This window comes from Desmodus rotundus, chromosome 4 (genome assembly GCF_022682495.2).
Source record: "Desmodus rotundus isolate HL8 chromosome 4, HLdesRot8A.1, whole genome shotgun sequence".
NCBI lineage: Eukaryota > Metazoa > Chordata > Mammalia > Chiroptera > Phyllostomidae > Desmodus > Desmodus rotundus.
Window position 1 is genome coordinate 180,807,235 of NC_071390.1, and position 24,728 is coordinate 180,831,962.

Consider the following 24,728-nt stretch of genomic DNA (forward strand, 5'->3'; position numbering starts at 1 on the left):
GGAGTTGCTTCCGGCAGCTGGTGCCTTCTGATGAGCTCAGAGGGGCTGGCAGAGGGCCAGGGTGGGGGGTGCCCCATTAGTTGACAGGCACTGAACTCAGCGAGTGCTAGAGCAGCAGCGTGCTGCGGGCCTGGGTGACAGCCGCTCTGAGGTCCATGTGGTTGCGGCTGTCTCGGGAGCCGGGCAGCAGTCCCTGGCAGAGGCCTGGGTCTGGGGGAGGCCTGGGGCCGCGCTGCCCTGCAGGCCGCAGTGGGTTGCACCAACGCGGCGTCCTCCTGAGCACCCTCGGTGCTTGCGGCCCAGGCCTTCCCCTCCCCAAGCTCTTTCATCGTGGTCCTCACGACAACCGCGCCACAGCATCTGCCTCTGCCCGGGGACCCCAGCAGCCAGAGCAGCAGCTCCCGGGCCCTTGGGGGCACATTTCTGTGACAACATGTCTGTGCAACCCGTGAAAGGTGGCTGGTTGGACACCCCTTGGTGGAATTCCCAAAGGGTCCTGGCAGCCCAGGAGAGCGGCTGCATTCACCCGACAGGCTCTGCCTCATACGCCAGCAGTCTCAGGCCTTTGCCGCTGCTATGAATGCACAAGGATCGGCTGTCAGGCTGGACGGTGACAACAGGAACAGCAGCCGCGGCAATGGAGGCTTAGGGTGGGAAGCCTGTCACCGTCAGGGCTAAAAGCAGCCAAATTACCCTTTTCACCAACATCACAGCTAATGACTCACTGCTTATTTACAAAACGGAGCTCTTTCCTCTCCAGAAGAAACAAAGGGAATGCTCCAGAAGGCGCCAAACCGACACAAGTGGAAGGGACTCTGGGTGTGTCGGGGGAGTGGGGGACACACCCTGCTGGCCTCATGAAGCCTCTCACCCTGCCAGCTCTCTCCCAGCCAGATCTGGGATGGTAGCCCCACCCCCCCACAGCACCAGCCCGGCACTGAATGGAGGGCCCCCAGCGCGGCGGTAGTTGCCAAAGGGGGTTAGCTGGTGTCAGCTGCCATTCCAACAGCCTACCTCCGCGTCACCTGAGCTGGTGACCGGGGCACGGAGAGGGGGAGGGCCTTGTGTAAGGTCACACAGCCAGAAGGGGACAGTCAGGACTCTACCAGGCTGCCTGGCTGGGGAAGAGGAAGCAGTGTCCACTGGCAGAGCCAAAGCCAATGGTACCCCTGTAGCATGTGACTCTGGACGAGTTCGCCAGGCACCAAAATCTAACACAATGGGCAGAACGCTGCTTCTGACCAAATGGAGACGTGGGGGGCTCAGGAGTACAGGAGGGAGGAGGCAGGGAGCAGGCAACAGGACAGCAGCCGGTGCCACCCTGCTGCCACCCACTCAGTTCAGTTGCTTAGCCTGTCGCCCAAAAACTGCACACACCAAGTGTCCTCCAAAGTAGGGTGGAAGCCTCCCGCTCACTCCCTCGCTCCGCAAGCAGGGCTGTCTGTGCCCCGTGCCAGGCAGAGCTGGCAGGCATTCGGGCCTCGTGGAGCACCAGGGAGGCAGGCTGGGTGCTGAGCACAGCAGAGCCTGGGCTCTGGGGAGGGAGGCAGCGGAGAGCAGAGGTCTCCAAAGCCTTGTGGGGCCCTCCCTGCAGGGTGGGCCTACCTGCCACTGCCTCTAACCCACAGCACGGGCCCGGGCCCGGGCCCGGGTGTGACTGCCTCCTGAGAGCAGAGTGCTGTCTGTGGGCATCGCCCCTCCTTGCTGGCTCTGAGGACGAGCGCCCATGTTGTAGACTCTGCCCAGGAGCTGAGGGCTGCCCCTCAGAGCTGACAGCCAGCAAGCACAGGCAGCCTGCAAGTGCTCCACCAGCCCCGCCCTGCTGGCACCCTGACCGTAGCCCTGCAGAGGACCCAGGCAAGCTGTGCCCAGACTCCTGACCCACAGCGACTAGGAGACGATGGGCGGGCCAGCCACACTGCTCAGGACAACTGGGAAGGGGGCAGCTGAGTAAAGACCTGACCAAAGTCAGGGTGAGCTCGGTGAGCGGGGCGGAGGGGCGAGGGGTCCCCACAGGGGCCAGCACTGCAGAGCCCCGCAGTGGAAGCCAGCCCCGCTGGGTTGAGGTGGCTTCCAGACCCGTCAGAGCAAGTCACCCAGGCCAGGAAGGGGCACTTTGGAAGCACAAGGTGGCCCCTATGTATAACCGACTGGGCGTTTTTGCCCAGGCAGCCTTGCGCAGACGCTGGGTTGGTCTTGCTGCCTTTCCTCTGTGCACAGGCTCCCGGGGCAGGGAGTGAGCCCCACCCGTGTCTGTGCAGGACGCCGCTGCCCAGAGTTACCTGAGCCATGGGAGGAAGTGGTCACACAGGCCTAGCCGCAGCCACCTGGGCCTTTCCTTAGGCAGGGGCTGGCTGTCCACAGCCTCTCCTGACTCTTCCCTCGCTCTCCTGCGGGACGTCAGGCCCCACTGACTCAGCCTGACCAAAGAGGAGAAAGTCAAAGGGAGAGGAGAGGGAGGGGCAGTGGAAGGGAGCTCACCTTGGGCCCTGGGGCTGCAGGGGAGGGGCAGAAGGAGGGAAGGGTCTCCTTGGGCATCTCCTGGCACAGAGCTGCCCCTGCAGCGCTGTGTGAAATCGGGGTGGGCCCTGCCATACCCCTCTGGGCAGGGTGACTTTGGTTGGCACTCACTTCTGGGCCTGTCCCTTCATCTGATAGGGCGACTTTAGCACCGAGGGAGCAAGAGCTGTGAGGGGTCAGACCGGTGTCTGGGGGGGCATGGCGAATCCCATTGGCATTTGTGAAAGACACATGGGACTCCACAGGCTGGAGGTGATTTCTCCAGGCCCCGACCACATGCGAACGAGGGCTGTGCCCGGGCCGCAGCCTACCTGCCCCATAGACCACGGAGTACACCACCTTCTTCGTCCGCTCTCTGTCTGTGTGCGTCACCTGGTCTGCGGGGATGTCCTTCCTGCAGGAAAGGGGGCACGCCTCAGGCACATCGCACCGTCTGTGGAGGGGCCGCCAGGGGGCATGGCCAGCCCTGCACGGTGCTCTCCCTGGAGGGACTTAACTGCTGCAGAGTCAGCCTGTCCTGCTGGTGGGGAGACACCGGCCTCTGCAGCACCTGCCCTGGCACACGTCCTCCGCCCCAAATCCCAGAGCACCGGCAGACCAAACCAGAAGGCGCAGCAGGGCTGTTTCTGCCTGCCGGCGGGACTGAACCAGCAGCCAGGTGGCCGAGCCTGTCCTGGGGCTAAAGCCACATCTGACCAGATGACCAGCTGAAGGGGCCTGTCCCAAGCGTGGGGGCTGGCTCCGGCGGGCAGTCAAAGGCACTGCCGTGGCCCTCACTTGGCTCAGTCCTCAGCCCCACTGACGGGACGGTTAGGGTCTTCCCGGCTATTTTCTGAGCAGGGGAGCAGCCCTGGGCGTGCACAGGACCGGGCTTTCTGAGCGCCCTGCATCCTCCTGCCTCTGCCTGCTCCCCCCTCCCACAGGGTCTCCCCCGCTGCTCCCCAGGCTTTCAGGGCCTTGTCATTTGCAGGCTGTTTACAGTGTTCTCAGCTGTGTGGGCCACCTTCCTGCCCCAAACTGAGTGCTCGGTCAGGCAGAACGGCCCCCAGGCAGGTTAGAACCCACAAACAATGCTTTGAGAGCACGTGGGCTTGCCCCTCCCCCAGAACCAGGGACAGACCGGGCCCTGTGCTGGGCGCCTGGCGAGTCTGAGGGGCGGGCCAAGCGAAAACACCCCGAGCTCTCCGGACTGCGCAAGCTGCCCTTTTCTGTTTCTACATTTTGTTTATTGGTTGCAGATGGAAAGGAAGGGAGAGAGGGAGAGAGAGAAACATGGATTTGTTGTTCCACTTATTGATGTATTGATTAGTTGATTCTTTAAGAAAAAACTTAATTATTATTTTAGAGAGAGGGGAAGGGAGGGAGAGAAAGGGAGACAGCAATCAGTTACCTGTCATTCACTCCCCAACCAGGGACGGAACTCACAACTCAGGCATGTGCCCTGATCGGGAATCAAACCTGAGACCTTTCCGTTTACTGGACGATGCCCAACCAACGGAGCCACCCCGGTCAGGGCCACTGTTGATTCTCGTACGTGCCCCGACTGGGACCAAACCTGCAGCCTTAACGTTCGGGGACGACACTCCACCCCGCCGTGCTGCCCGGCCAGGGCCCAAGCTGCCCTCTGCTGCATGCAGCATCTGCTGTGCTGTTAGCTGCTGCCTGTTTCCCAGGACAGACCAAACAGGTTCTGACCGTTTTTTCTTGGACTTTTGACGCTCCTGTTGGGGACAGGCCCTCAGAGCGGCCTACATCACCATTTTCACTGCTGTCTCTTACTTCATTAATTGTTACCATCTGATTTCTAAGTACCAATGCATTTTTTTCTATCCTTTTCCAGCTGTGTTAGGCTGTTTTACGAAGTTGTTTCTCTCACCCTTGAACTTGGTATTGTTAGCAGCTGTATTTAGATAAACAAGAAGCCAAAATGAGCCCATGCTCACAACAAATACCTGTCAACTAGTACGTCACCAGCCGTGTCGCTCCCTACCGAGTTCCCTGTATTTTGGAAATCCCCTGGGGTGCTGCAAGCCTGCTCAGGAAGGACACTGCTGACAAACACTAATAAGCCTGGGTCCCCTGTTCCTGCCCAGCACCACCCACGATGGAGCAGAAGACGCCTTGGCTCAGACACCCGGATCTGAGGACAACGCTGGGGGTGGGGGTGTTGCATTTGGGAGTGGGGCGCCCTCAGCCAGACCACAAGGACCGGCCCTCCTTGTGAGGGCGGAGCGGGGTCGCTGGCTAAGGAAGCAGCAGCAAGCGTGTCCAAGACCTGCCTCTCCCCAGACAGCCGGAGTGTGCGAGGCCCGAACACAACGATGAACAGAAATCACGGGCCTGTGTCAAATGCCTGCCCTGCTAACAGAGACTGCCCCTTCTCCTCCCGCAGCATGGCGCCCGCCGCATAACTGCCACATGGCAGGGCACACAGGAAACATCCCAAGGTCGCAGTGCAAGAAAACTAGAAATTAAAATCAAAAACAGTCCCTCTACCTAGAAATAAAACAAAAACCCCTTCTATCAGACAACTTTTGGGTGAAGAGAAATACAAACAGAAGTTACATAATTTCTAATGAAAATGTTATGTCGATAGATTATATTTAAAGTAGTGAGGAAATTGCATAGCCCTAAATGCCTATGTTAATAAAGCTAAAAAAATAAAAGTATAGGAATTAACTCAGAACAACAAGAAGGTAAATCAAAAAAATACAAGAGAGAGACAATGAAGCTGCTGAAAAAAACAACAACTGCTGAAACAAAACAAAACACCCCAGGGTGCACTTTTGTTCCAGGTGTAACAAGAGAAAAAGAGAGCAAGAATGAGTGGGGAACACAGAAGAAGGTGCTGAACGCCGGTAATCATCAGGGAAATGCAAATCCAAGCCATAATGAGACAGCGCGTCACACCCACCGGGACGGCTAGAACTAAAAAGACAGATAAAGAGTGTGGAGAGTGTGCACGAAGCCACGCACTCTTTGCGGGAGTGTAAAATATTGTGGTTATTCTGGAAACTAGTTCAGCAGTTCCACAAAAAAATCAAATATAGTTACCACTATATTGTACCTTTTAAAATGGTTAAGATGATATTTTAAATTTGTTGATTTTAGAGAGCGAGGGAGGGAGAGAAGGAGAGATTGAGAGAGCAAGAGAGAGAAGCAGCGATCTGCTGTTCTACCCATTCACACATCTGCTGGCTGTCTCCTGACCCGAGACCAGCCTGCGACTCTGGCGCCTCAGGACGATGCTCCAGCCAACTGAGCTACCTGGCCCAGGTCCAAATGGGTGATTTTATGTTATGCTATTTCCCCATAATAAAAAACAACATAGAATTAGTATGTGACCAGCAACCCCACTCCTTGGTGTATATCCAAGTGAAAGGAAAAACCTGCGTCCACACTACAACTTGCACATAAATGTTCACAGCAGTATCACTCATAACAGCCAAAAGGTGGGAAGAACAAATATCCACAAACTGACGAGTGGGTAAACACATGAAATACTATTTGCTTCTGTACACTGAAATGTATAGAATGCGTTACTCCGTGTGTTAGAACACTACTCAGCCATAAACAGGAGTGAAGTGCTGATACATGGAACCACATGGCTGACCCTTGGAAACAGTGTTCCGTGGAAGAAGCCAGACACCAAAAGCCACATATGGTATCATTCCATTAACACGAACTGTGCAGGACAGACAGACACATAGAGACAGGAAGTAGGGTAGTGGTTTCCATGGGGGAGGGAAGAATGGGGGTGATGGCTAACGGGCATGGGGCTGCTCTTTGGGGTGATGGAACTGTTCTAGAATTAGACAGTGGTGATGGCTGCAAAACCTTGTGAGCGTGCTAACAACCACTGAACTGGTGATTCGGGGAAAGCCTCCCAAGCCCTTGGGAGGGAAAGGCCTGGGTGAGGTGAGGCCTGGACTGGCCCAGCGGCTGGAGAGGGTGGGAGGCAGCGAGGGGCAGAGGCCAGCACCTGCACTGGGCCAAGGGAGGTGGCCCTGCCCTCATAAGGCTCACACACCTTCATAACAGACAGCGACAATGACCCAGGGTGAGTGTACAAGGAGGGAAGGGCAGGGGTGGAGAATGCGGAGGAGCAGCCCTCGTGGGGCGTCATCTCTAGTGTCGTTCCTGCGGGGGATCGGAGTCGGGGAGATGAGGCCAGGCTGGGAGGGTGAGGAGATCCAGACGAGGGAACAGTGACCTTCCCAAAAGCTGTCCTACAGCCCACCACAGCCACTCTGCTTCCTCGTAGCCGAGACTGACTTTGCTCCAGGCAGTGACGTACCTGGTCTTGATGAGAAACTGTGACTGTACCTCTCTGTTCTAGAGCATTCTCTTTACTCGCCTCTCTTACAGCTACGCCAGCTGACACCCTGGCTCTGGAAAGTGAGGTGCAGTGGTCAGTCGTCCATAGCGGGCTCTGGGGCAGGGCTATTACCCTCCTGGCCAAAGGGAGGATGTGGGAGGAGAGCCTGCACCTTCTCCCTCCCTCCTGTTTTGGAGGCAGGCCACAGGGATTTCACAACCAGGAGAAGTGGGCACCCTAACAACGCTGACACAGAAAGAAGGGCAGGCTCTGCCCGACGACCCGAGGCCACCTCCTCTTGGACTGTCTTGAGTGTAAGTCACCATAGGCAGGACTGTCCTGTGCAGCCCAAGGTGCTTCGGGCCCACCTGGTGGGGGTGGGGCAGCAGAGTGACCGTCCCCCGGGCTCTGTGCCCTTCACACTGCTGGTCACCTGGAGGGGACTCGTGACTTGCACTTTCAATTTTCCCAGTGCTTGCTGTTACACCCTTTAGCAGTAGACTTCTTTTCCAGGGGTTAAGCACTATCGGGTTTCATATTCAGGAAACTCTTGGCACCCCTCTTATCTACTCTTCGTTTCAAAAAGACCAACCTCTAGAGAAAAATGTTATTTCTTTCTTATGAAAATAGCCTTGGAATAACCTCAGGCTTTTAAAATGTAGGCTTTCCTGCAGATCTGATACTATTGTGAGCTCATGTATCTTACCACTGTGAAGTCAGGGTAGAAAATACATCATCTCTTTCAGATTCCTGGAATAACTTCAAAAGTTCCGGGTCCCCAGATAAGTGTGCAAGAATGCGCAATTCAATCTGCGAAAAGTCTGTGAGAAAGAGCGAAAGAGCTCTGCGCTAGTTCAGGACCTGCCGACAATGCCCCTCCTTGTTGCTGCCCACGCCTCAGCCCCCACCACCCACCTCAGCATCAGGGCCAACCCCCACCCCTCTGCCAGAGTCCTGGGTCAGCAGGGCCACTGGCATCCCGTGTCTGCAAATCCAAGTGACCCCTCAGCCTTCTGCGAGGCCAGCAACACCTCCAGAGGGGCTGCACTCATTCCTCCTTTCATTCTGAGCATCAGAATTGCAGAAAGGGCCTACTGTGTGCCGGGCTGTGTGCCGGGCTGTGCTGGTGACCAAACATGCAACAGCCCCTTTGCTCGTGGAGCTCCCTCTGCAGGAGGGGGAGAGTGTGGCAGGTGAGACAAGGCACAGAAGGGGCGGGTGAGGAGGTCCAGGAGATGGCAGGGCAGCGAAGTGCTGCTGTGCTGGGGGGTCAGTGTGAGCCTCATAAAGACAGTGACGTCTGAGCAAAGGCATGGAGGGGGCCAAGGAGGGAGCAAGGCACCTTCTGGAAATGAGGGTTCCAGCTGGAGGCCCGCAGAGCGGCCCACACGGCTGGCGGAGGGGCAGGCTGAGCAGGCTGGTGTAGATTTGCAATCGAGATACGGTGACATGAGGGACCCTGGGAGCAGACCTGTGCTTATTTACTGTGCATTAGAACTCTTTGCCTCATATAAATATGTGCCTTAGAGTTTATTTTAGAGAGTGAGTTTTGTAAGTACCTTTGAATGACTGAATTTCTAAATATTTTAATGGCACAAAGCGCATACATGAGCTCCAGGGACCCGCGGCGCCTCTGCCGCGGTCTGCCCGTACCTGCTGCCAGGAAGGTATGTCCTTCAGCCGCGACGAACACGGTCCTCGGGGCAATCGTGAGGGTGTCCTCCGTCCCTGAGGCGAGCACAGGACATGGGGTGAGCATGGCCATGAGCTCATCCACAGCCACTCCTCATACAGAGTGATTTTAACATCACCCTCAAGACAAAGGAGTCCAGGTTCCAGATACTCCTGAGCTGCTTCTTAGAAATGCACTCAGCAGCGTGACAGTGAGGTAGCGTAAGAGAAAGCACGCTTGTGCAAACATTTCCAACAACTTTCAGACCAGTAAAAGCCGGCTCTATAGTTGCTTTTCCGTTGTTGGGAGGTTGCTGGGGGAGAGCAGGTAGGAGGGGAGCTGCCCTCCCTGAATAATTATCATCCGCTCTCCCTCGCAGCCCTGCTGCAAGGGCGGCCGCACCGCATCAGCTGTGCCCTGTTCTCCCCTGGGCACTGGACTCCTGGCCGGGCAGACTCGGAGGAGAGCCTCTGGGAAGCACTAGGAAAGCGGCCACAAACGCTTGTAGATCTTCAGGAAAAGTTACCCAGGACTTTAGCAAAGTAGAAAGAAATGTGTTACCTTTATAATCCTGAGGTTTAGTCATCTGAATTGGGTGCTTGGAGATTCCTTGGAGATTCTGTTAATAATAAGAGAATAGCTTTAGCTAAAAGATTTACTTTTAAATTAATCTGTACATTTATGGGTACTTGAAATGCGTCACATTTTATTAAATGGTAACAAAATCGCCCGTGCCAATGTATCATGCATAACCACGTTACCACTGAAACCCGACTCGGGTGCACACACTGCGGGCACACGCGGCACGCGCGAGAGCGCACCTCCGTGGCCTCACCGGTGGCCCTTGTGCGCAGTCATACACGGTAACTTTGGCAGCAGCCTAGCTTCTCAGCTTGGTTAACTTGAAAATTCCTACGTAATATGCTACGCACAGACTTCGGGGAAGCCTGTGGTTTTATTTTCCTGTAACGACGTATGTGAAGGTGAAAGTTCTAGTCTCCCTGCCCTGACCACCCCTCCTCTGGTGCCCTGGGCACTTGGTGCCGGCCCCGTGGCTGACGGCAAACATGCTTGCATACCCTGAAAACCCTTGGGGACTGTTTGTCAAGTGCTGTCACAACTTGGGATGACAGTGACAGGTCACAGCCACGTGCTGAGTGGCTGGCCTCTAGCCGCGTCTACATTCAAACCGGGGACATCGGTGCACCAGCCCCTGGGCCCTGGCAGCATCTTGAGCAGCAGCGCCGTGTGGCCCACCGGTGGGGCTCCTTGCGTGTTGGTTGGTCTTGTCTCCCTAGCTTTGCTCTCATGTGCTACCATGCAAACTGCTGAGCACCCCAGATGACACGTGAGGCCCCGGCAGCCCTGGGAGGCGGCAAGCAGGTGTGGTCACCCTCACTCTTTAAGGTGAGGACCGGGGGGCCTGGAGGTACAAAGCTAGTGGCTCCCAAGTTTTCTATACATTAGAATCACATGAAACTTTCAAAAAACACTGCCTGTTCCCACCGTAGGCTCCCAACAGAACAGAGATGAGAGAAACAGAGAGCCAGTGAACTTGAAGGTCGATCAATAGAAAACAGCCAATGTAAGGAGAGAAGGGAACTTGGGGAAAAATGAACAGAGCTTCAGGGACCTGTGGGGTAGCATCAAAAGGACACCATTGCGTTATTTGAGCCCCTGAAGGAGAAAAAAGACAATTGTGCAGAAAAAAAATACTTAAAGAAATAATGGCACAAAAATTCCCAAGTTTAGTGAAAGACACATATTTCAGATTCAAGAAGCTGAAAACCCTAAACGGGATAAATTGAAAGACAATCAGGCCTGGAGACATCATACCCAAACTGCTAATAACCAAAGGCCGAAACACAATCTTGAAAGCAGCCAGAGTGACAGCACTGTCCGACGCAGGGGCACCACGACGGGAGTGATGTTGCCACGGCAGCTGGGGAGCGGCGGGCTGGGAGGAAAGAACCGCCCGCTCAGGGCTTTCTCTCACCACATGTGTGACCCAGGAAGGAGGTGCACCAAGGACACCCCAGCGGACAACACCGAGAGAACCTGTCACCGGGCACCTACTCTGAAAGAAGGGCTTCCTCGAGCCCTTCAGGCCGTGGGGAAATGTCTCCAAAGTGAACTGAGAACTTCACGAATGAAGAATGAACAAAAAGAGTCAACGTCTGAGCAAATATAATATGCTACATTTGCATTCAAGTTGTTTGAAATAGTTGTAACGACTAAAAGCCAAAGTTATTGCACTTTCTGGGGATGTTCACGATGCATGTAGATGTGATGTATCGGTGTGTGTCACTGGCTTTTAAAAGTGTTTTACAACTTACTTGAAGTGGTAAAATATCTAAAAATATATTAGAATTGATATATATACTATAATTACCATAGCAATCACTAAAAATATCATACAAAGAGATTTAGCCAAAAATCCAATGGACAAATTGAAATGAGATTCTAAAAAATATTCAATAACTCAAAGGAAGGCAGGAAAGAGGGAACAGAGGAACACAAACCAGAATGGACAAACGAAAAAATAAAATGGTAGACCCCTACACGGCTGTATTGATAATTATATTGGATTTAAATTCTTTAAACACACAAATTAAAAGGCAGATGTTGTCAGATTACGCAAATATAAGGACAATATAAGACCCAACTATTCGTTGTCTAAAAGAAATCCACTTTAAGTATGATTTGGAGAGATTAAAGGTAAATTGGAGGGAAGAGACGTGCCGTGAAAACACCGATTAAGAGGGATCTGAGTGGCCACATCAGTGTGAGACGAGGGGGCGTCAGAAGACGGGAACGCACCATGTGTGAAGAGAGTGTCCTGTGACGGTCAAAGGTAAATTTACAGAGGACATGTAATGTTCTAAACGAGTGGACACCTGACGACAGAACCCAGGAGCACACAGAGGACGAGCGGAGGGAACTGAAGCACAGACAAACCCGCGAGGGCACTCAGAGGCTGAGACACTGCAGTCAGGAATCTGCAGAAACCTGGGGGTAGAGCCAGCGGGGGGAACGGAAGGCTCGAACAGCACACACCACCAGCCAGCCTGACCTCGCTGCCATTTCCAGAACCTCGCACGCAAAGAGCCGAATACACACTCATTCAAGTGCACAGGGAACACTGCTCGGGACAGACCATGCCCCAGGCCCTAGAACAAGCCTTCACACACAGCATGTTCTCTGACCATAGTGGAATTAAGATATCTAGAAAATTCCCAAATATTTGAACACTAAATAACACACCGCCTAAGCCAGGAGTCAAAGCAAAATCCTCAAGGGAACTTAAGAAATGTACTGAGTCAAATGCAGAAAAAACACAGTATTGAAGTATATGGGATGTAGCTTGGGAAAGAAGCACTTTGGGAAAGAAGAAAGGTCTCAAATCAATAATCTAAGCTTGTACCTTGGGAAACTAAAAAAAAAAAAGGCAAATTAATTCCATTGTAACAGAAAAGTAATAAATAGTTAGAATGAAATTGAAAACAGAAAAGCAACAGAGGTAAATCAATGCCACCCAAAACTGGTCCCTATAGAAGACCAATAAAATTGGTTAACTTCTACCCGAACTGCTCCAGGAAAAAAAGTACCGGGAGGACGCTATTGCCCTTCCGCTGGGCCCTGCCTGGGCTTGGGCACCACCACCGGCCCACTGGTCAGTCTCCTCCGGCTCAGCCGCGTTTCTGGGGAGGCAGCAGGAACTGGTAGGGCAGCCCCATCTCCACTGCGTGGCAGTGACCATCAGGAGGGTCACCACTGGCCTCCAGGTGCGGTCTCCACTGGCCCTGATCTACAAATGGACACGTAGCAGCCACATCTTCCCAGGCGGCAAGGTCGGCTTCCACAGGGTTCGAGGACAACGGACTCACTGCACTGCCGCAGGACCAGGCGCCCAGAAGCCTGCCGGTCCTGCGGTGTCTGTTGCCCCTGTGCTCGGCACCTACAGCCCTTCCCAGCACACAGCAGCAATCCACAAAGAGCTGAACGAGTGAAATGAAAAAAATAATTTTCATAATAATCCAGCAAAGACACATGATTTTTAGCACTTCATGGATGAGAAAACCGAGGTTCCCAGGTGTTAGATAACTTGCTAGAGTCACACGGCTAGAACCCGGGCTGGGATTTGAACTCCGGTCTTCCTAAAACCAGGGCTCTGCTGCCTGCGGAGTCCTGTCAGACGGCACCAGATGCTTCCTGAAACCACTTTTTCTTAAGAACATGTTGGAAAAAGAAACAAGTGAAACCCAAGGCAACAAAAACATAAGAGGGACAGCCGGTGCAGAGAACAGGGCAGGGGCCACATGGACCTTCCCCACAATGGTGGCCACTGCTCACTTGCTGCTCGGAGCCCCAGGGCAGTGTGTGCCCTGCCCTGCGTGGTGCTGGGGTCCTGTGACCGCCCCAATGGCCTTGGCACGCACCAGCTCCCCTCTCTTGAGGTGCCCCTCTCCCGACATCTGTGGGGCCTGCTCCCTCACCTCCTGAAAGCTTTTGTCTGGTGGTTACCGCCTCCACCAGTCCCCGGCCCTCACTCCGTGTTTTCCACATTTTAACATCGCCCATATCAGGACTCATGTAGTATGCCTGTGGTCTCCCCCCACCCCCGGCACACAGGAAGTGCTCAGCAGGTGTCTGTTGAATGAATGAATGAATGAATGGGCAGGAAGAGGGGCTGGAGAAGGAGGCTTTTCCAGGCAGATACAAGAAGATGTCTGCTGAGGGGTTGGTGGAAGATGTGTCCTCCTACGTTCCTGAAAGCTACATGGACAGACAAACTCATTCCCACTGGAGAGGAACGAAGGAGGTGTCCCCAGGACCTGCTGGGAGGCTGAGGATGAGAGCTGAGAAACGGGGGCACAGCTGGGCTGGCCTGTGCAGCTCAGGTCAGATCAAGCCTCACACGTAGCGTCCGAGCTATTAACATTTCCACACTCCATAAACTACCGGAGGGAGCCCCTTTACCAAATGAACACAAGCTGTAAGAACTGCTACGACTGTTTTCCTTCCGATGATACGTTAGCTATATTTAATACTCAAAAACTCAGGTTTAAGTCCCCAATTGCATTCACTCCTTCAAGAACATGTAGGGACTACCTATCTTACGGCAGCCACCGCTCGTTTCTGGGATAAAATGTTGAGGCGACTCAAAGAGCCTGCAGGAGAAGGCAGGCGAGGCCCGGTGTGAGGGAACAGTGCCAGGTGATGCAGAGGGTGCGCGGGGACTGCACGTCCACAGTGAAACTGTCACAAGCCACGGTCGTGTGCGGGCGCAGAAGTGAACCAAGGGCACAGGACTGAGGGCCTAGAAACGGGCCGTGCGTTTGTCAAAGTCGGTATGGGATTGAGGCATTGCAGATTATTGCAAATTATTAGGGTAAGAACTTATAAGGACAATAGTTCTAAGAAGCAGTCATCCGAATGGAAAACTGATCAGATCTCTACCTCCCATCTACATAAAAGCACATTCCAGGGGGCCGCAGACCCAATGTGAAAAGCATAACCCTAAGCTACTAAAAGAAAATCCAAGTATCTTTATGATCTCCAAGTAAGGAACGATTCCTCGAACAAGACACAAAGGAGCACAAGCCATAAAGGAAAGAGCACCAGTTTGGCAACACTACAGTAGGAAACGTCTGTAACTCGAAGACCTGGACTGCAACAGGAAAGGACACGCAACAGTCACACACAGACCGGAGAAGACATTTATACAGGCGAACAAAAGGGCAGCTGGTGCCCATAGCAAATTAACGAAGACAAACCACTGAATTGAAAACGGGCCAAGGACACCAACAGGCATGCCACCGAGGAAACCCAAATGACCAGTAAAGATGAAAATACACTCACTCACATTAGTAATTAAAGAAATGCCAATTAAGCCACAAAAAGAGAGGAATTCGCACTCATCGAACCGGCGAAAAGCACACCTTCTGGAAGCCCCGGAGCAGCGGTGTGTGCGGGGCAGCCAGAGCCCTGGCGTGCCCAGGTAAGAATGGGAGTGGGACCCCTCTGGGGGTGACTGGGGAAAGCGAAGCGCCGGCACGCCCCATGGCCAGGCCACGCTGGGGACATGCTGCAGAGGTCTGCACACACCCCCGAGGATGCGCCGTGACCCTGTTTCTTCTTGCAGCCTTGTTTCTAACAGAAAGATGAGAAACCGTCCGGCACACTCATACAATGAGATGCCGCACCGGCGCCAGGGTACACGGACTAGAGCTACTTCTGTCGGCAGCGGTGAACCTTCAGACCTGATGCTGGATGAAAACAGCAAGCTGCCTGTGTTTGAGTACAACACGGTACCACTTACACAGAGTTTGGAAATAGTATAAGATCCCACCTATTATTCAAGGAAACATGTTAAAATGGATGATAAACACGAAACTTGGGCTAAAAGGGGGAAGCGATTTGAGAAGAACGCACTTGGGAAAATGCACCTGAACATCTGTGCTCACAATACCAGCCGCACACTTACCTTCCTCACAGGAAGGGGGCGTGCACCTGAGCTCCGGGAGTGGGAGGGCCGGGTGGGCAAGCCGGACAAGGCTTCCTGCTGGACCCTTCCCCGGGGGGTGGGGGGGGTGGGTGAGAACTAACAGGCAGCAACCAGACGGAGCCTGGGCTGGAGGAGAGGGTGTGCCTGGGGCTCTAGGGGCAGAAAAAAAGGTGACCTAAACCCACCACAAGAGGGAAGTATGAAAGGTCAAGGCGTCACAAAGTAGTGAAGCACTAACCCTAACAGGGCAGGAGTCTTAGTATGGCTCTGGTTAGGTGCCAAACATGCTAACCAAATACTGCACATATAGTTAGAAAAGTAAAGAAAACAAAGGGAAAAAAATACACAAAGCAAAAATCCATCTAAATAATGCTTGGATTTTAACATTTCCAACCAATGTATTTTAAAACTAACATTACAAATTTTCCTTAAAAATTTTTGAAGGGGCTGACCGAGAAGAAGGAGACTGCGGAGTTGATGAAAGTACATGGGAAAGGTCAGATTTTGAACGACAAGTGTTGGTGAGTCTGAGCCAGTGCCCCGGGTGGCGCTGCAGTGAGGCGGGGACCCTGACAAAAAGCGGCCTTGTCCCCGTGGAAACGTTAGAAGGGGTGTCTGAGCCACGCCTGATAAGCAGGTATTAGATGATGAGGCAGGGCTAAGAATGCGGCTCGGGGTAGTGAAGGAAGAACAGAGGTCCTCCCGCTTTCCCAGGAGAAGGCGAAAGAATGTGATAGTTCTAAGAGGGACAGACACAACCAGGGCCGAGGGGCGTGAACTTGAACATGGCTGAGTCCTGGGAGAGGAAAGTTTAGACAAACAAAAGCCTTCCTGACCAACTCGTGCCCAGCGTGAGGAGTGCGATAGCCCGGCAGGGGAATGGGCGGGGCCTACCCTGTCAGCACGCTGTCCTCTGGATGACGACCCCGAGCCAGGTGACTCTGGGACGTGGGAGAACAACTCAGGAGTGGATCACATAGGCCCTGGCCGGGAAGCTCAGTTGGTTAGAGCATCGTCTCAATGCACCAAGGCTGCAGGTTCAGTCCCCGGTCAGGGAACACACAAGAACCAACCAATGTGTGCATGAATAAGTAGAGCAACAGATTCATGTTTCTCCCTCTATCTCTCACCGTCTCCCCCTCCTCTCTCTCTCTCTCTCTCTCAAATCAATTTAAAAAGAGTGGCTCACACATCCAGTCTTTTGTTCAGTAGTGCTCAGTACCCACCGCGGCCCAGGTACACAGCCGGGCCTGGACATACATCAGTGTGGCAGGCATAAAGGGTCCGGTCCTCATGGAGCTTCCCTCCGGGGAGGAAGGCGAAGCACACAGGCAGGGAAAATGTGCTGCAACGAGCATCTCAAGAGAGCAAGTACGGAGGCTGTCTGAAAAGGGTGCTAGACCGAGGCTCTGACACAGAGGACGCTGATGAGCGAACACTCACTGATACGAGCACATACGGAGTGCAGGGCTTTGGCTCGACTGAAAATTATTATATGGGAGCTTCTACTCCCACTCGGAATGTGGACATTGGAAAACAAGAGCTGCCATCCTCACGCTGAGAAAACACAGGTGGTCTGTACAATGACCCCCTTCTTGAGCCCAGCAGAGGGACGGGGACCCGGCAGAGAATGGATCAGCATCCATGAGAGGAAACGACTGAAAGCCAGGGAAAGCCCGTCCAAAAGGATTAGAAAATAGGGCAGGACGCTCACATGGGCCAGAAGCCCCTCACTCTCTGGAAGCTCCCGATTCGTGGGACAACAGGCAAGAAGCACGGGAAGGCCTTGTCTTGGGCGTAGGGGCTCGTGAGCCACGGGAGACCAAGCACTTCTCCAACCCGCCTCACACACCGTAAAAGCAAAACTGGAAAGCCACAAACTGCTCCCAGGAAACTTAGCTCGTCCTAGAAGGAAGCCCAGGAATCCTCACAGGAATACAAAAAGGCCCATGACGCAGCCGCGTAAAATCCACACTGTCTGGCATCCAAACCACAAGTACCAGGTGTGCAAAGTAGCAGGAAAATACTCATAATGAGAATAACCTTTGATCTGTAGTGGACACAGGGGTTGGAATTACAGACAAGGGCAGTAAACAGAAAACAGTTATTATAACTGCATCCAAAATATTGAAAAAAATTAAGTAGAGGTGCAAATGACATAAAAAAAGATCCAAGCTGAATTTCTAGAAACGCAAACTGTCATGTTTAATAAGAAAATACACTCAGCGGGACTGACATCGGATTGAAGGTGACAAAAGCCACTGAGTGAGCTACAGGACAGAGTAACAGAAACCACCCGAACTGCAACAGGAACACCCCCAAGGGAGAGAAGGGAGATGAGCCTCTCAGCTGCACAGCGGGTTCGAGCGGCCCAGCAGTGCACAGAAGTGGGCTCTAAGGGGCAAAAGGACGAATGGAGCAGGGCGTGAGGGAGTCATGCCCGACAACCTCAAGGGCCCTCAAACACAGGAAGGTGAGAAAATCACACTAAGGTACATCATAATCGCATTTTTCGACACCAGTGATTATAAGAAAAAAAATCCAATAACAGCCAGAAAAAAAGACACATTAGAGAGAGAAACAACGCTGCAGAGGACAGCAGATTTCTTATCAGAAACAATGTGAGTAAAGTAACATCTTCAAAGTGGAAAGAAGAAAATGTCAACTGAGAACCTGATACCTCACAGGAGGAACTTTTAGAAACAGAGGCGAAATAAAGGCATTTTTGGACATGCAAAAGCTGACGGACCTGGTTGCCAAGAGCCCCGTGATGTGAGTCACGAGAAGGAAGACGCTGCTGCCGACCAGAGGCCTGGACACGCCACGGGCACCAGGGCTGCTGAGCGCTAGCACGGCCAGGCCCACGCGGCTTTCCTTATGACTGAGATCTGTTAAAAAGGAAAAAGTAGGTTGTGGAACACGTACCTCATGTAAAAGTAACATATGGGACGACAACAGCACAAGGCCCGGACAGCAAGGGGACCACGCTGTGGCATGGAGTCACACCACGCGTGGGACGCGGTGGTGGCACATGAAGACGGGCTGTGACGGGTGGAAGGCGAGGACGGTAAACGCTGAGCCAGCCTCTAGAATGACAGAGCGGTTACTGCTAACACAGCGGAAGGATAAAAGAGGACCATGAGAACTCAGTGAATCCAAAGGAAGGCAGAGAAAGAGGGAAAGGGGAACCAAGAATAGCCAGGATAAACAGAAAACAAACAGCAAGATAACAGACTTGAGTCTAATCCTGTAAATGCTCACATTACATGTAAATGGGCTGAAATTCCCGAAAAGGCAGAGACTGTCAGGATGAATAAAAGGCAGACCAACTAAACGCTCCCTCCAGTAAAGATTAAAGGAAAGGGGGAAAGACGTCACACTAACACTAGTCACAATAAAACAGTGTGGCTATTTTAACACTAACAGTGGCTAACATTTTCATTAGTTTCACTATTTATAAAATTGTGTGTAATGTGCTTTAATTATGTTAAGTTTATATTTTTATATTAGACAAAATAGATTTCAGAGTAAATAATATTATCAGGGATAGAAAGGTCATTTCACAGAAATAACAGGACATAACAATCCTCGGTGGTTTTGCCCCCAAGAAAAGAGCTCCAAGTCCAGGAAGCAAACTCTGCAAGGGGATGCACGAGCTAACCCTGCGAGCAGCAGAAGAAAACTGCACCGTGGCTGGAGGCTGGAGCACCTGACAGTCAGACAGAAAACCGTCAAGTCAAGAAGATGACAGGCGGGGACAGCACTACCCACCCACCGCCTTGGTCTAAATGGGAGTTAGAGACCCTCCGACCCACACCCCACGAGGGAATGCACTGCCCGCGGAACAGGATCCAAGCGGTGCAAAGTACGTCCTCTGACCGCAGCGGAATTACATCAGAAATCAGTAACAAAGATGCTTGGAAACCAAATAGCAAACTTCTAAATAACCCTTGGGTCAAAGAAGACATAGAAAGTGTTACCAGAAGGTTTTTTTTTTAACTGAATGAAAATGAAAGTACAACATATCAGCATTTACTGAACGGCAGAAAAAAGTGGGGGCAAATATATTGCACAAATTGCCTGTATTGAAAAAAAAAAAAAAGGTTGCAAACAAATAAACTCAGTTTCCATCTTAAGAAACTAGAAAAGGGAGAGCAAATTAAACCCAAAGCAGAAGAAAGAAAATTATAAACATCAAAGCATAAGGCAATGAAATCAAAAACAAAAACCATAGAGAAAATCAGTGAACCCAAAACCTGATCCCGGGGGCAAAAAGTGGGAAGACACAAGTTTCGCAGGTGAGGAATGAGAGAGGTGGCCTCCCGGCAGGTAGTAAAAGAACAAAACCAAGGAACACTCTGAGCAGCTTAACAATTCAGAGGAAATGGACAAATTCCTTGAAAGACACAAACTATCAAGTTCACTCAAGAAGAAATAAACAAACTGCAGAGCCTTACTTGATTCGAGAAATTTAATTTATGGTTAAATACCTTCCCACAGAGAAACTTCTAGGCTCAGACACTTTCACTAGTAAATTCTATTAATTAAGGAGGAAACAAAAATAATTCTATACAAATTCCTCCACAAACTTGAAAAGGAGGGAATACGTTCAATTCAGTGTTTGAGGTTGGCATTAACCTGCTCCCGAGACCAGACGAAGACACCACAACGAAAGAGAACCAGGAAACAGTGCCTGTCATTCAAACAGGTGCAAAGATTCTGAACAAACTTCCAGCAAATCGAATCCAAACACACACACACACACACATACAGAAGATAAACATCAAGACCAATGGGCTTTATTCCAGGAATGCGGAGTTGGCTTAACGTTGGAAAATCCATCAGTGTAATCCACTATATAAACAAATTTAAGAGGAAAAACCATATGATCATCTCAACAGATGCAAAAAATACTTTTCTGACAAAATCCAACATCCACATAAAAACTCGGCAACTTGTTACTTGAAGGGAACCCCTCGAGCTGGTTATGGTGCTTCTGTGGAACCCACAGCTCACAGCCCTCTCTCCGAAGAAACCAAGCGCGCCCCGCTCAGACTGGCAACAAGACCGCACGTCGCTCTCACCGCCTCTGTCCGACTTGGTGCAGGGGGCTCTGGCCAGCAGAACCTAGCAAGAAGAATAAACAAACGGAGTCCATCTTGGGAAAGAAGAGCTAACACTTCTTTTGTTCACAGATGGCATGACCGTCTACACAGAAAACCAGATAGAATCTGCAAAGAAAAGCTACTAGAACTGAGGTTGCATGATGCAAAGTCAAAATACAAAAATCAGGTGTGTATCTATAAACTAGCAACGAACACTTCAGAATAGAAACAATCCAATTTACAGTAGTACCAAAAATAAAAAACACTTAAAGATAAATCTGACGAAATATTCAAAGACTTGTACTCCGAAAACTACAAAACCTTGCCAAGAGAACTTCACTGAGACCCAAATGGATGACAAGATACGCCCTTCTAAAGAGATGGCAGACTAAATATTGATAAATGTGAATCTCCCTAAATCGCTAGATTCAGTGTAATCCCAATGCAAAAAAGTCAGCAGATCTTTTGGTAGAAATCTAAAAACTGATTATGAAGTTCCGATGAAAACACAAAAGACCCAGAATAACCAAGTTGTTTTCTAAACAGGCCAGTGTTGGAAGAGCCACACACTTCTGGTGAAAATAGAGTCAGTCAGTGCTGGGGTGTGAGGCCCTGAGTGGCGACTACAGGGATGACGCCGCTCCGTACACAGGGTGGGGCAAAGGCAGGGTTGCAGTGGTGAGTATGTGGAACAGGGTTTTCCCTTGCATTGACGAATTACTGTATTTTTCCCACATCAACAACTGTGAACCTACCTTTGCCCCACCCTGTATCTGAAAGTCGCTAAGAGAGTAGAGCTTAAAAGACCCCGTCACAAGGAAAATCTTGTAACTTCGTGTGACCCCGGTGCTAACTGGACTCCCCGTGGACAGGGAGGAGCTCGGCATCACGGCGTTGCCTGTAAACCACTGGGCTCAGCCTGGAGCTGCACACGGGGAACTATCACCCGAACAACGTAGCGAAGACTTGAGAACTGAAGGGACAGACGGACCACAGCTTGATTCCCAGACTGGCCACTGGGTGGCCATCGTTTGGGGGCCATCCGAATTAGCCAGCAGATGCTCTGGAAACTGAACATGTGCTGGAACCAGCGCTCATGGAATGCAGGTCCCAGCTTGCAGCCTAACCAGGCTGATTGCCTAGTAAAGCAAAACATCAACATTTTAATGCGATTCCTAGACAAGACCCATCACAACACAGCGTTCAAAATGTCTAGTACACAGCACCAAATTACTGGGCACGTGAGGAAGCAGAAAATCCCCAAATCACATGAGACACCAAAGACGAGATGATACAGATGCCGGCATTATCCGACAAAGACCTTAAAACAGCTTTCACAAAAATGCTCCGACAGGTTTATTATGTCTATTACTGAGAGGGAGTTGAATCAACTATTTCCTCCCAGTTCTTAAAATAAACTATAACCTGTCAACGACTCACTAAAATGTCAAAACATGGGAAAGACGTGCATCAACCAAAGACAAAAACAATTTTCTTGTTATCGGAAACCACCAGGAAGCAGAATGCAAAAGTGCGTGGTAAGAGCCCTTTCTAACAATCGCTTGCTCTTGGGAGGACCTGTGTGTGTGTGAGAGACTAGCTTCCTGGAAATTTTGAAAAGCAGCTATAATCTGATTGTTAAAAATGTTACTCAACTGTATTTTGTGTGCTTTACACAAGGAACAGTGCACTTCAAGCTCCAGGCACCTCAGGGCACCACTTTGTCCCCGACACGGTGTCTGTTTAAATACGCACGAGCGACGCGTGAGAAAACGGAAATGCAGGTGTTCTCTGAGAAAACAGGGTGGTCACCTCAGTAATCTGGAGCTGAGGGGGGCCATTCTAAGGTGACAGTGAGGCAGAGACAGACGACAAGGCCTTCAGTAAAGGGAGTGACCACAGACAGCAGGAAGTTGTGGCCGCACCCTGCTCCGGGCCACGCCAGGAGCTGAGAGCTTCTGGAAGCCAAGCTTAGAACAGCCAAGAAAAAGTACGAATGTAATACCCGTTGACCTGGTAATTCCATACCTGACCGTCTGTCCCACAAGTACAAGCACCAACATACCAGGGCGCATGTGCACGGTGCCGACCCCCACCCTGCTCCAGAGCACAGCATGAAATGGAGACACGTGGGCGAGAGTGAGATGGGGCTGCCAGGGGACCTGCAAGGAGCCCCCAAGCCGCTGGTGAGAGAAAGCAGCAAGGTGTGGGGAAAGAAGGCTCTGATTCTGTAAAGTAAGTGGCGAAGCCACCACATGTCTCTGTGCACACACGGATGGCTACACGCTGGTCCGCTAGAGGGTTTCTTGTCCGTCTGGAGGAAGGCGTGGACGCCCACACTCCAGGCTGCCAGTGTGGGAGACCAGGACACTGGGCTGGAGGGTGGGGGCTGCTAGCTGGTGTGGCCACGGAGGCTCTGCAGTCATTGACAGCACGCAGGGTGCAACCCTGTTCATGTACACGCGTGTGTGTGTGCACGTGTGGAGAGAAACATTAGAGGGCAGCCACCCAGAGGTTCACGGTCGTTACCACAGGCTCTGCACTTCCGGGTGACTTTTACCGTGTCGTTTATAGTTTTATGTATTGTTTGAATTTTTTACAATTACCACATACTATTTGTAAAATAGAAAGCCACTTTAAGTATGGCAAACAGAATGTATTTTAGAAATTTAAGGGCAAAAGGAAATGGAGGAAATCAACCCCATGTTTTGCAAAGGGTTAATCCTTATTAAACAGAGGGCTTTCCTGCACCTGTGCGATAAACCGCACCCTCCAGGGACACGGACCAATGGCATGAACAGACAATTCACAGAAGAGTGACTGTTTTATACAGTCAACCTCACTTAAACTAGAATAACTATTTTAAGTAGAAGTTTAAAAACCAAGCCAGGAACTAGTAAGCACAACGAAGGCTCTTACTGGCAAGGATGTAGGCACCCAGCACTTCACGCGTTGGTTGGTTGGGAATGTAAATAATTTTTTTCTGGAGGACAATTTAGTAATGTGAAGCCTTAAAAATAAACACATATTTTGACTCAGGAGTTCCATCTCTAGGAATTTACGCTATGGGAATCCTCAAGAAAACGTAGCCCAAATATGGCGTTTCAGCATAAAATAACTGCAACTGAAAGCAGCCTCAATGGCCATCAGGAGGGACAGCTGCTCAGCTGCGCACAGTGCAGGCTCCCAGGTAAAGGTGGTGCCGGACACACGTGTTATGCTCTCATCTACTCCTTCCAAAGGGCAACTGAAATAGCGGGATAGGAAGTAAAACTAGAGCCTCACTGAACACCTGGGAGGAGCGCTGCCCACAAACCAGACACATTAGAAATGTCTGGAAGCAAATAAAGCAGAGCAAGAGATTAACCTGCAAATGCAATAAAAATAGGAAAGAGCAAGAGCCTCCCTGAAAAGTGACTTTTCCCAGGAGAATTCTGGGTGAGTCCTCGAGGAGAAGGGGCACCAACCAGGACGGGGGTGCAGCGGACGCAGGAGGAGGAGCTGTGGTGTGACGATGGGCCTGCTCCTGGGCGAGGGCGCGCTCGAGTCCAGCTCAGCCCTGGTACTGGCGTTAGTGCTGGTGGTAGGTCCGGTACTCACTGGCGGGGTAAAGACACAGAACTGCCCTCTGAAGGGGCATGTCCAAAACAGGCCCCTCCTGGAGAGGGCCTGCTGTTCCAGAGACAGCTCGTGACTCAAGAGTCCTCAGAGGGCATACCCCACCAAAAGCCACAGCTCCTGCACGGCCCAGGGGAGGCCCGTCCAGTCCAAGCCTCATTCTGCTCCGCTGTCACCTGCTTGCCTGTGCGCACCAGGTACCCGCACACCTGCGGGCTGGTGCCGGCCTGGCGGGACGCAGTACAGACTATATACCGAGGGACCCGCAGGACAGACACAGGCAGTACAAAGGAAGGGAAAGAGGACTCCCAGTTTTTATCCTATAAATTTCTGCATTACTTGCATTTCTTTACCACGAACATATATTCAAATGTATACATAATACAGTGCATATTTAAATAATTCATATACTTAATTCGTATATTTAAATTATTCAATTATTTAAATCTAAATATAGATTCAGATATATATATATTAATTGATGTGTAGAATCAAGACTTCTTAAATAAAATTAAAAAGCATAAAACAGAAGTGTAGTGTCATTTTTGTAGAAAAGCAGTATTTCATAAACACATGCATTCGGCAAAGCTCCTGGGAGGAGAGGCCCCAGCACGTGGGCCACAGTTAATTCTGCACGGTGGGACCCCAGGGGACTTCGATTAGTATTTTATTTTATTTTTTTTCCATTTCTTTTCTGCACTTAAGGAACTGTTCCTATAATGAAAAACTAGTAACGAGTTGTCTTTAATTCAAAAATGTAAAACCATTTAAAAAGTTAATTGCTTTACGTGCTCTTAAACCTGCACCCTACACTCGGGGCATCTCAGCGTTTTTCTCAGGGGTGGCCTTGAACAACGACATGGAGGGGGTGTCAGAGCCTCAGACAGTTCAGCCCATTTCTGGATGTCAGAAGTCACCTGTTCCGCACGAATCTGAGAACGAAGGTGAGGATGGGAACGGGGTGCTGGTCTTGCCCTCAGCACTGCA

The 24,728-nt window shown here is 51.3% G+C and overlaps 1 protein-coding gene across 1 annotated transcript in view; it reads right to left on the reverse strand.

Annotated features, from left to right (window-relative positions):
* Positions 1 to 24,728, reverse strand: part of POLN (DNA polymerase nu) — an 83,324-nt gene that overhangs the window by 13,368 nt on the left and 45,228 nt on the right. The window contains exons 15-18 of the mRNA XM_024573510.3: positions 9,072 to 9,129; positions 8,492 to 8,566; positions 7,545 to 7,659; positions 2,832 to 2,914 (exon numbers count right to left, since the gene is read on the reverse strand). Of these exons, the coding sequence (XP_024429278.2) occupies positions 2,832 to 2,914; positions 7,545 to 7,659; positions 8,492 to 8,566; positions 9,072 to 9,129 (331 nt within the window). The remainder of the gene's footprint in view (positions 1 to 2,831; positions 2,915 to 7,544; positions 7,660 to 8,491; positions 8,567 to 9,071; positions 9,130 to 24,728) is intronic.